This window comes from Oryctolagus cuniculus, chromosome 3 (genome assembly GCF_051225735.1).
Source record: "Oryctolagus cuniculus isolate XC-2025 breed Fujian yellow rabbit chromosome 3, ASM5122573v1, whole genome shotgun sequence".
NCBI classification, from domain to species: Eukaryota; Metazoa; Chordata; class Mammalia; order Lagomorpha; family Leporidae; genus Oryctolagus; species Oryctolagus cuniculus.
In genome coordinates this window covers 87,964,402-87,976,711 of record NC_142869.1, presented here as the reverse complement: position 1 = coordinate 87,976,711, position 12,310 = coordinate 87,964,402, and the positions used below count along the sequence as shown (strand labels likewise).

The 12,310-nt window shown below is 39.5% G+C and overlaps 1 protein-coding gene across 8 annotated transcripts in view; it reads left to right on the top strand.

Moving 5' to 3' along the window:
* GALNT13 (polypeptide N-acetylgalactosaminyltransferase 13) overlaps positions 1-12,310 on the top strand; it is a 560,094-nt gene that overhangs the window by 59,509 nt on the left and 488,275 nt on the right. For all 8 annotated transcript variants that reach the window (XR_016231545.1, XM_008258589.5, XM_089329139.1 and 5 more), the window contains one exon: positions 9,796-10,041. Coding sequence is in view for 7 of the 8 variants with exons in the window: in XM_008258589.5 (XP_008256811.1) it covers positions 9,900-10,041 (142 nt within the window). In the remaining variant the exon portion in view is untranslated. The remainder of the gene's footprint in view (positions 1-9,795; positions 10,042-12,310) is intronic.

Genomic DNA, 12,310 nt, shown 5'->3' with positions numbered 1-12,310 from the left:
AAGGTTAATCACTGAAAACACAACCCTGTTAAATAGCCTGGGTAAAGAGTTTGTGGGTTTGATTCTTGTGATACCCAACAAGCATTGTAGAAGCTGATTCTCCATTATCTTGGATTCTGGTGAAGTTTTGAATGAGTATGTCATTCTATAGAACAGTTTGACTAACCTGACATACTGGGAGAAAATCCATTCAGTATGTCTCAAAGTATTTACTTGAAGCTATTATACACATAATTTCAAACCGCAAGATTAGACCAATCTGCAGTATTGATATCAGGATCTTGGACTCGGAGACTACAAATAAGTCCTGGAGGATTTCTTTAGGTCTAACTTTATATAGCCAAGATGTAGTCTAAGGACAGTCTAATACCTAGAAAAATTTATGTGAGGGAATTTAAACTGATTTGTTTACCTTTGCTTGTGACTGCAGAAGGTGATCTAAAATCTCAGTTCCCAGTGGAGAGATAGTCCATCGCCCATTCTGCCCTGTGTACAAACATAAGCATAGGGATGCCAGTATTTCTAGCTCAGGATTTATTGCTAAACTTGGTTTGGATTTCCATTACATTTATTTGGTCAAATGTGTGCCATGTCTGAAGATTTACAGCCAGGGTTGACTACATGGCAAAAACCAAAGTTGCTCCAACATCAGAAGAAGCAGACAGAAAGAAAATTATAACTGTTATGATGTTTGTGTAGAGAGGAGAAGGGTTGGTCTTCAGGAGTGAACATTTACGGCATAGGTTACAACAGAATATTTTAGTACCAGCCATGCCTCCATTAGTTTATCTGTCTCATGGCATTTGGGTTATGTGGCAAACAGAACAGCAAATCAGATTTCCAGTCACAGTTGTAGCTTCCCTAAGGCAGGCAATATGGTTGTTTAGCCAGGATCTGATGCTGTGGTATCTAAATGACAAAGAGAGTTTAATTTACTCTTCCTTCTCCTTGCCATACTTTTTGTATACAATTGTTTCTCCTCTTCCCGCCCATATTTATTAAGGTTATCACAGTCTATGGCTGTGAACTTTAGTCTGTCTTGTCTCAGTGAGTATAATTGCACCGGTTTTCACACTCATCTATTTCTGTGACACATCCCTTGCAAATGAAAGGGTTAAGTGTGATGGATGTACAAATGTGTGACTCGCATTTATTAATATGTAATTCAGCAGTAGACATATTAAAGAGCCAGAAGACCCAAATAACTGGCATAGAGAATAATGGTATGAAATTAGGTCAGAAAGGTATTAAGTAGATCACTAATTTGGTTCAATTATGACTGTCATTCCTTTAATTAATTAAAAGTTGGTATCAGGAAATTATGTGACTTATGTAGTATTATTGCCTTGTTTTTGCTTTTAGAAAGGTATGATTTAAGATAGCATCAAATGCACAAATCTTCAATGTATTATTCAACGAGTTTTGATTATTGAAACACCTGATATAACTCCTACCTCATCAAAAACTACATCTATAAATATTTTTCTCTTGTTATACTCTTCTTCTTCAACCTCTTGAATACTCACACACTTAATGTCCACTGTAGATGGAAGAATAGACAATCAGAATTCCCATTCTTTGTTCTTGTTCTTTTTATGGTATTCCTGATGATATCAATACTACTATTATTACTGACTACTGTATATTAAATTTTACATGTGTACCAGGAGCTGTTTTAAGAGTTTTACATATATTAACTCATTCATATTCATCATACCCTAATAAAGTAACTACCTCATATTTTGTGGATACAAAGATAAAGTCATTGAAGTTTTAAGTAAGTTGAATTAAGTCATACTGTGAGTGAGTGTTGGAACCCAAATCCAGATCATGACATTGTCACTCTGCAAGATATACTTTTAGAGCCTATACTAAGTTGCTTCCTAACAGTTGAATTTTATGTTATGAATATTCAACCTTTCCCAAATTTAAATTCAATAAAATGCAAATATGACTATCTCTATATATTTATGTTTCACCCTTTCCACAAATGGCATTTATTTACCATATCTTCTTCAACTTATTTCTTGGTATGTATTTGGTACACTGTGGTTTCTATGGTAAATTCTTTGGTTTAGGCTACAAGTGAATTCCTAGGTCTACCTTAATTTTTTTTTATTTGACAGATAGAGTTAGACAGTGAGAGAGAGAAAGGTCTTCCTTCCATTGGTTCACCCCCAAAATGGCCGCTAAGGCTGGAGCTAGGCCAATCCGAAGCCAGGAGCCAGGAGCTTCCTCCTGGTCTCCCATGCGGGTGCAGGGCCCAAGCACTTAGGCCATCTTCCACTGCCTTCCCAGGCCACAGCAGAGAGCTGGACTGGAAGAGGATCAACCAGGACTAGAACCCGACGCCCATATGGGATGCTGGCACCACAGGCGTAGGATTAACCTAGTGAGCCATAGCGCGGGCCCCTTAATTTTTGGTTTTCATCCATGTAAACATCACTCTTCCTATCAATGAGATTGGCACTGATTCAGGATTTTTTTTTTTTTTTACAGTGCCTATTCACTATTTATGAGTGTATAAATGAAACTTTTCTAATGTGTCTGATTATCAGCTCATTTTATTGCTTAAAATATTCAAAGTGTGTTTGGTGCGAGGAACTTCTGGATGTGCTACTAGCAGACTTACACTATGTTCCAGGATCCTTTGGCAACCTCAAGGACAGCCTTATAAAACTGAATGAATTTGCATCCATTCTGCAATTTTCTACTAAGCAATATATGATTTTCTACTAAAGAAAATATACAATTATAGATAAAAATGTCTAATAGCAGCTAAACTAGACTCCCTGGTAAATAATAATCTCCTAATTAAAACAACAGGAATAACCAAGCAAAATAAAACCCCCAAAGAATTATCTACTTTAGAGCCGGCGCCGTGGCTCAATAGGCTAATCCTCCACCTTGCGGCGCCGGCACACCGGGTTCTAGTCCCGGTCAGGGCACCGGATTCTGTCCCGGTTGCCCCTCTTCCAGGCCAGCTCTCTGCTATGGCCAGGGAGTGCAGTGGAGGATGGCCCAGGTGCTTGGGCCCTGCACCCCATGGGAGACCAGGAAAAGCACCTGGCTCCTGGCTCCTGCCAGGATCAGCGCGGTGCGCCGGCTGCAGCGGCGGCCATTGGAGGGTGAACCAGCGGCAAAGGAAGACCTTTCTCTCTCTGTCTCTCTCTCTCACTGTCCACTCTGCCTGTCAAAAAAAAAAAAAAAAAAAAAGAATTATCTACTTTAATATAATTAACAAAACCCAATACTTTTTCTAGATTTTATTTGTATCTATGTACCCTAGTATTAATAAAAATTGGAAAATGGTACAGATTTTCAAGAAAAAATATCCTATATCATAAAGTAGTTGCGTGGCACCATTATGTGCTGAACAAGAGAGAGTGAAGGGCAATCTTATTAGCCAGGCAGCACTTGATAGTTTTCTATCTCTTGATATTTTCTTACCTAGAGAAACAGTTTTAAAGAAGGAACTATCTGTGCGGAAAAGATTTTTGAAACAATTAGAAAAGGAATTGCATTAGCCAATTCAAGAGCCTGTAGTTTATGCAAGTTGATCATGCTCCACACTTGCTTGGCAAGCCAAGGATATTGCAGAACTTGGATTTCCTGGCTGCTTAAGAAACAAAACAGTATTTGCAAAACAAGTAGGAGCTTATTGAAATAAAAACATAATACAGATGCCAATTCTCTTAAATAAACCTGGGCGACCAACTGTGCTTATGTTGCATATACTGTTGGTATACTGTACTATCTTTCTCTTCAGTTTTGTGCTCGTGAGACATGTATTGGAACACAATATAAAAGATTATTATTTTAAGTGCATGGGATTGATTTTGGTAAATGATAAAACTTAGACTGTCTTCATGGTACAGTAATCATTAAACATTTTAAATATTTAATTGAACACTGTGAATTAGTCTATTTTTTTTTACTGTAATATCCATGACAGGTTTATTTATCTCACAAATCTGTAGTTCAAAGGCATGGCACTGGTGTTGGTTCAGCTCTAGTGAGGACCTCATGGCAGATAGAAGGAGCCCATGTTTGAACAAGGTGCATCTTGAAATAAGAAGCCAAAAAAAAAAAAAAAAATTATCAGAGTCAGTGAACTCAGGGGGCTTCCATAGCCTTGGCAGCTCATGACAAGAGCTTAGGTTGATTACTGATGCCATAAACAAGAGTGTCAATTTGTTAAGTCAACAACAGGAGTCACTGTGCACTTACTCCTCATGTAGGATCTTTGTTCTTAGTGTGCTGTACATTGAGATTTAATGCTATAACTAGTACTCAAACAGTATTTTTCACTTTATATTTCTGTGTGGGAGCAAACTGCTGAAATCTTTACTTATTGTATGCTAAACTGATCTTCTGTATATAAAGAGAAATGAAAATGAATCTTGATGTGAATGGAAGGGGAGAGGCAGTGGGAAAGGGGAGGGTTGCAGGTGGGAGGGACGTTATGGGGGGGAAGCCATTGTAATCCATAAGCTGTACTTTGGAAATTTATATTCATTAAATAAAAGTTTAAAAAAATAAAGTTAAATAAAAAAAAGAAAGAAATAAGAAGCCAAAGATTGAGGTTCCACAGTTGCTGTCAAATTCTCCAGTTGACATAGGAACCTCCCACTAGGCCCCACCCAAAGTCCACACCACCTCCTAACATCACCACCTAAGGAGCATACTTCTAGCACGGGAAGGCATGAGGGACACATGGAAACCATATCCAAACCATAGAAGACTCAGAAGTTAACAAAATAGAAATTTAAACAGAAACTTAGTTGAGTCACATGAAAGATAGAGGGGCCATTGTTGTGACATGGCCAGTTAAGCTACCACATGGGGTATCAGGATGCAGGTTTGGAAACCTGGCTATTCTGTTTCCTTTCCAGCTTCTTGCAAATGGATGATGGCCCAAATACAAAGGCCCCTGCCCCCTATGTATATGACCTGGATAAAGTTCCTGGTTCCTGGCTTCGTCCTGGCCCAGCATTGACTCTTCCAACCATTTGGGGAGTGAATCAGTAGATGGAAGATCTTTCAATCTCCCTCCATAGTTCTGCCTTTCAAATAAATAAATAAATAAATCTATCTTCTAAAAAAAGTAAAGAGGTTTCTTTCAGTGTTTAATGTCTTGGTACATAGATCTAGAAGACTATGAAGAAATAATTTAAATAATCATTAAAATGACAATGAGATGTGATTTTGAGTTTCTATTGTAATTAAAGTTTGGAGGGTTAATTTTGTGATTATAAAATAAATTGAAAGTACGTCAGTGTAAAAAGTAAAAGAAAAATAAAGAAGGAGGAAGGAAGGTGGGAACATGGGCAGGAGGGAGGGTAGGGAGGGAAGTGTCATTATGTTTTTAAATTTGTGTAAATGAAATTTGTTCACCTTATATAAATAAATAAAAACAAAAAGTTTAATAACCTCAATTGTTAGACTCCTATTAGGAAATGATTATCTTACACATTTTAATATTCAAAATTAAGTGTTGATTATTTATTATAATAGTCTTCTGTCGCTCCCCCTCTTCGTGGAGGAACGACACAGGTCCCTGCGCTGTTCTTTTGTCTGCTCGGCCCTTCCCTGGTTAGCTGCTGGTTCTTCCCGGGTTGGCTACTGACCCTTCCACCTCCATGGAATGGAGGTTCCCCCTGCTACTTTCCCCACTTCCGCGGGGGAGCGGCACACCACCGGCCGGCTCTCTCGGGGGCTGCACAGGTGTTCCTTCAGATAGATGTTCCTCTTAGATGTTCCTGGTGCATGTTGTCTCTCTCCTCCTTTATAGTCCTCTTCCACCAATCCCAACTCTGCTACCCACACGCCGAGTACGCTGCTCTCCTCCAATCAGGAGCAGGTCCTGCTGCTTATTGGTTGAACTGGAGACAGCTGCGTAGAAGCTGTTTCCTCCTCTCCCAGCGCCATATTGTGGGAGAGCAGATGCATAGAATAAGTCTTAATTCCAGTAACTAGTCTAGTCCGAGTTGCTCCCCACAGTTCCCCCTTTCTTTTTATTTTTGGCATTGATATGCGCCTGTCTTTGGTGCCCCACAGCACACACTCTGCTCTGCTTGCTAGAGTTGCCCACAGGTGCTTACAAGCCCTACCAATCAGGCAAACCGAATCTGGGTCCTCTCTTCACCATGTTGTGAGGAGGTTTTTAGGCGCTGATGCGTGCCTGTGTTCGGTGCCCTGCAGTGCATGCTCTGCTAGAACTGCCTGCAGGTGCTTACAAGCCCTACCAATCAGGCAAACCAAATCTGAGCCTTCTCATTGCCATATTGTGGGGAGACTTATTGATGTTAATTCGTGCCTGTCTTCGGTGACCTGCGGCGCATAAGCTGCTAGCCGCCCGCAGGTGCTCACCACCTCCCTAATCAGGCAGACCGAATCCAAGCTCTCATTGCCATGTTGTGGGGAGGCCTTATTTTTCTCTATTTCTCTATCTCCGGGCATTCCTATCTCTCCTATTTTACTTCTATCTGCCAGCATTCCTATTTCTCTCATTTTACTTCTAAACTTCTGTTTCTCTTATCCTGGTGGCTTCCTGGCACCTGCCCCGAGGCTGCTTCTCAGCGCCTCGCCCTGCGGCGACTTCCCAGCTCTGCGCTGCTTCAGCCTGTGCTTCTCTCATCTGCGCGGCTTCCCGGCGCCCGCCCGGCTCTGCGCGGCTTCCCGGCTTCGTGCGCCCTTCGCGCCCACACCACGGCCTTCGCACCAGCTCCGCGTTCTCTCTCTACTCGCGCCTCGTGCGCTATCCCCGTTCGTGCCCCGCGCGCTCTCTGCGCGCGGCGGCTTCCGTGAGTCACACAGCCTAGCTCACGTTTCCGCCACTGGTATTCAGTCTAAGTTCCACGGGCTAACCTGGTGAATTCAACCTAGCTCACGTCTCCGCTTCGGTTTGGCTTCCCGTCTTTTGCTCCCCGGGCTAATCTGATGGATTCCAACCTAGCTTACGCGTCTCCGCCTCTGGTTTTAGCTTTTCGCCTTTTGCTCCCTGGGCTGACTTGACGAATTCCAACCTTAGCTTACGTCTCCGCCTCGGTCTGCCCCCGCGGCTTCATCCTCCCTAACATTTTTCTCTACCCGGTATGTTTCCTAACTTTTCTTCCAACAATATTCCCCTCTCATTTCTCCTGGCTTCTCCCCACAGTCCGTATCCGAGTCTAAGTTTCTCCTAGGTTTCACTTTTGCTTTCAACCATAGATTTCTCCTAACTTCCCCGCCATAGTCCGCATCCGAGTCTATGTTTCCTCCAGCTTTCAATTTCGCTTTCAATCCTAACTTCTTCCGGCACTTCTTCCGTCTGGCTTTTCCCTAGGCTCTTCCCTAGTCTCTCTCTCCGGTATTTTCCCACTTCTTCCCGCTTCTTCCCTCCTAGGCTTCCTATCTGAGTCATGGCACCATTATGTCGCTCCCCCTCTTCGCGGAGGAACGACACAGGACCCTGCACTGTTCTTATGTCTGCTCGGCCCTTCCTGGGTTAGCTGCTGGTTCTTCCCGGGTTGGCTACCGACCCTTCCACCTCCGTGGAAGGGCGGTTCCCCCTGCCACTTTCCCCACTTCCGCGGGGGAGTGGCACACCACCGTCTGGCTCTCTCGGGGGCTGCACAGGTGTTCCTTCAGATAGATGTTCCTCTTAGATGTTCCTGGTGCATGTTGTCTCTCTCCTCCTTTATAGTCCTCTTCCACCAATCCCAACTCTGCTACCCACACGCCGAGTACGCTGCTCTCCTCCAATCAGGAGCAGGTCCTGCTGCTTATTGGTTGAACTGGAGGCAGCTGCGTAGAAGCTGTTTCCTCCTCTCCCAGTGCCATATTGTGGGAGAGCAGATGCATAGAATAAGTCTTAATTCCAGTAACTAGTCTAGTCCGAGTTGCTCCCCACAGTCTTCATGAATTTCATTTAAAATTGTTCATGCTCTTTACTGTGCATATATCTCCCATTATTTCATGAGGTGAATATGTTGTAAATAAGGAAAATGAAGCATGGACAAGCTGTCTACCTAAAGCTTCTTGTCTTTTGATGGTAGAGTAAGTTGGTGCTGTTATGTCTTCCTGGATAATTTATGATAAAGCGTTCCTCCTGAATCTGGAGATGGGATTTGGTAACTGTTGGTGTTGTATGAATTTTTTGATCAAATATTTTTTTCTCCAATACTAAAGAGACCTGTTCCATCTGAGACCAAAGAAAGGAATAAAATTTTATAGCTTGTATTTTTTCATACCTCAGATTTAGAAAAGCATGTACATGTTAACCAAAAATGCCCATGGGAGAATCCTTGTTACCGGAGTTACAGACTGAGTTTTAATATTTAACTATTAGTTTTATTGAAAAGTAGATTTCAAGTGAAACATACTAGATCATTAGCATGTCACTTTTTTTTGAAAGAAAATAACAAACCCTAAGGTGATGTAATCTTTGGATTTGCACATGATGTAATTCTCCTTTTGTAAGTAAATATATATATATATATATAAAAACATATATATGGATATATATCTGCATATATATTCACACACATGAAATCATATGTATATATACATACATATACTCTTTGTTATAATGCTTAATAAATACCACTTTATGTGATATTGAAATTTGTTTATGGTTTGTACTGATTGTAACAAGCAGAAGAATTTCTGTTCCTTTGTGATATGTCAGCTGCCATTAATTTAAAGAACTCTGTCTCAGCAAATTGCACTTTGATGTTTTTATTTTGAGACAAATCTTAATGAAATATTTCAAGTATCTTTGTATTTAATACTGTTTATTCCAAATATAGTTGTAAATTTTTTTCATTTATGTTATTCACAATTTATGCATCTGTTGCTATTCTATCAAATGTAGCAAATAAGATAAGATTATTTCTGGTCTGATTTATTTACTTTATATATTGAATCTTGTTAAGTAGTTATTGCTCAATGTAGTATAAATAAAGCAAATATATGTGTGGTATTAATTTGATACAATACTTTATCTCAATAATTACATCTCTCTATTATTAAACCCCTTAGAATTCTTAATCTGGTTTTTAAAGTCATTTTATATTAATAGGTTGTTTTTCTATGATAAATGATTTGGATCATGCTATCTGTTCCACAATATACATCTGTGGTGGGTACTTCCTATCCAGGCCAGATGGAATTTTAATGCTAAATATATGTTGATTAATTTTCTATAATTAATTTTCTGTAATCTGAGAATTGGAGAATCTTTTTTCTGTTTTATATCTTAATATTAATGACTGTTTTGCAAAATGTTTTACAAGCCTGATCATTCAGAAAATAGCAAATCTTTAGGTCTAACATTGTTATCTTCATTTCATAGATGAGAAAACGGAGACTTGTATTGTTTCTTTACCTAGGAAGTGAATGTGACACAGACCTGTCTGTAAGGGCTAGCTCTCAGATATGGTACTATATCCCAGATGTAATTCCAGAGTAATTTTTATTTCTGTAATACTGGTTCATCAGAAGAACTAAATCAGGGTAAATTCAGAACTGTACTATTTGTCAACCTAGTGGTACTTAAAATATTATAAAAGGAATTTATAGTAAATATAATAAAACTAGAGGAAATCCAGGGCTATGCAGAGTGGGCAGATCTAGTATTACATGTTAGAATTTTAGCCAACTGATAGGCTGCAAAACTTTCATTTTTTTGGATTTATTTTTATATTTAAATGCCTGAATGCTGATATATTTAAGAACATTATATATGTCACATATTTCATTTATATGTCCTCTATACAATAATGAACTTTCTCTCTCTCTCTCTTAATACAGTGGAATGCATCCTGCTTTTAACCTGGAATTCACCTGTGTGGCTTAGTGTTAGCACAGTGGTGTTTGTCTTCAACCTGTGCGTTGACTAGAAATCAAGAAACGACATGAGGAGATTTGTTTACTGCAAGGTGGTTCTAGCCACTTCACTGATGTGGGTTCTTGTTGATGTCTTCTTACTGCTGTACTTCAGTGAATGTAACAAATGTGATGACAAGAAGGAGAGATCCCTGCTGCCTGCACTGAGGGGTAAGTGATTTTGGAGCAGATATTGCTTTTATGGAGAAGAGAAGGCACTGACTTTTGGTGAAATTTGCAACTCCAGAATAGGAATAGCTGTTTTCATTGACTTAGAGCTTCGCTGCAGAACTGTTAATGCTCATTTGTCCATGGGGAGGCTAATGCACCTCTCTTGGCCATTGCAAGAAATGAAGAGACTGAGATAACCTCTAAGATATCATCCAACCTAATAATTATACTGCTCTTTGACTGTAAGAAAAGATCAATTTAGTGATCAAATTTGACAAGAATTTAAATATAGACTCTCAAAAGCTAAAAAGTCTTTAAAGACCAAGCGTGTGACATAAAACGGAAAAAAATATTCAAAACAGCTAGGGATTTCCAAACTGCAACTGCCCATGGTACCCCTAAAGACTTCCAAAACAGTAAAACAATGTACAGTAAAGATAATTTTTAAAACAAAACACATGTTAATAGCCAGAGTCAGTTTCTGGGCCACTAGATTGTTTGTTCTATGCTAAGTGCAAAAGTTACTGTAACATATATTATAAAATTATTTTAACTCAGTGTTTTATTCTTGGGAAAATTTCAGTGATTAGATAGTGAATTCTAAAAAAAAACACTTTCTATAATTGTTTTTTTATTCAGTACAGGGATAGAAATTCATTTCTTGCAAAGTGATGTCAAACAGTTTTGTCTATGTTCTTCTGGTTGACTTCATAATATATAATTATATTTATATATTTGAATTATCCAGAGTAAGCTGATGCTTCTAAAGTACTAAAAGATATTTGCAAATAATTTTGTTCTCAGAGAATGAACATGAATTCTCTGCCTAATGGAAGTTTTCTGTGTAAATGTGACAAAAGTTAAACTTTGAATCCCAGTTGAAATTTTTGTACTTTTTTTTCAGAGAAATTTATATAAACTATTGAATTGGGATTTTTTTTTTTTTTTTTTTTTGGACAGGCAGAGTGGATAGTGAGAGAGAGAGACAGAGAGAAAGGTCTTCCTTTTGCCGTTGGTTCACCCTCCAATGGCCGCCACGGCTGGTGCGCTGCGTCCGGCGCACCGCGCTGATCCGAAGCCAGGAGCCAGGTGCTTCTCCTGGTCTCCCATGGGGTGCAGGGCCCAAGGACTTGGGCCATCCTCCACTGCCTTCCCGGGCCACAGCAGAGAGCTGGCCTGGAAGAGGGGCAACCGGGACAGAATCCGGCACCCCGACCAGGACTAGAACCCAGTGTGCCGGCGCCGCTAGGTGGAGGATTAGCTTATTGCGCCGCGGCGCCGGCCGAATTGGGATTTCTATATGTACAATAAATTTAATGTCATGTGTTTTTGAGTTTATTTATTGATCAATTGTTCTAATAAATAGAATTTAGTTGAAATTATCTGTATGGCATTTAGGGAAACTAAAGAACATTTATAAACATTAATTGTTGTTCAAAGAATATTTTGGTTAACTTTGATTTGTTTCAGACTGCAAAAATGCTTTTGCTCAGCTGGATAAATTCTGAGTATCTTCTTCCTTCAAAATGGGTCTAAATTTCTTGCTGTAGTTTTTGACTAATACCAAATGTTGATAAAATTGTACTTTGGAAGTGACTGAGACATTTTGTATGCCTTTATACTGTAGGTGTTCAGAGAGGAGAACTTTTGAGTCCATTAGTTTTTGGTAAGTGAAATAGGACTGATTGCTGATCTTTAGTTAAAACTGCAGCATAAATCAGCCTTCTCTGCTTCTTTGCTACAATCAGTTGAGCTGCTGCTTGGCTAAAAGTGAAAATGTGTTTTGATGGATCATATCAGTTAGAATGATTACTTTTCGTTCGTTGAATAGAGACATCTAGCTTGGTCAAAAAAAATATAACCTGATTCAGCAAAACTCTGACATTCATTTCTGCAACAACCAAAAAGTACCATTTTTCCTGATTTAAGTTCTGAATGCTCACTCTTAAATCTTCAAGTATAAAATTTCATGATGCAAGGTATCATTAACAACTTTTCCTTATACTTGTAAAAGGAAGCTCTGTTTCTCTTAATTTTGACTGGTTTCCCTTGGTTTTTGAGTATGTATAACAAAATACTATCGACTAGTTCCTCATATACAACAACAAACAACATTTTTTGAAGTTTGAGAAGCTGGTCCATCTGAGATTAAGGTGTTAGGAATGCGGTATCTGGAGAGGACCTGTACCTAATGAAAGGCTGTCTTCACACTAACCTCACATGGAGAGAACTGAGGGATCTCTCTGGGGCGTTATTTGGCAGGACGCTA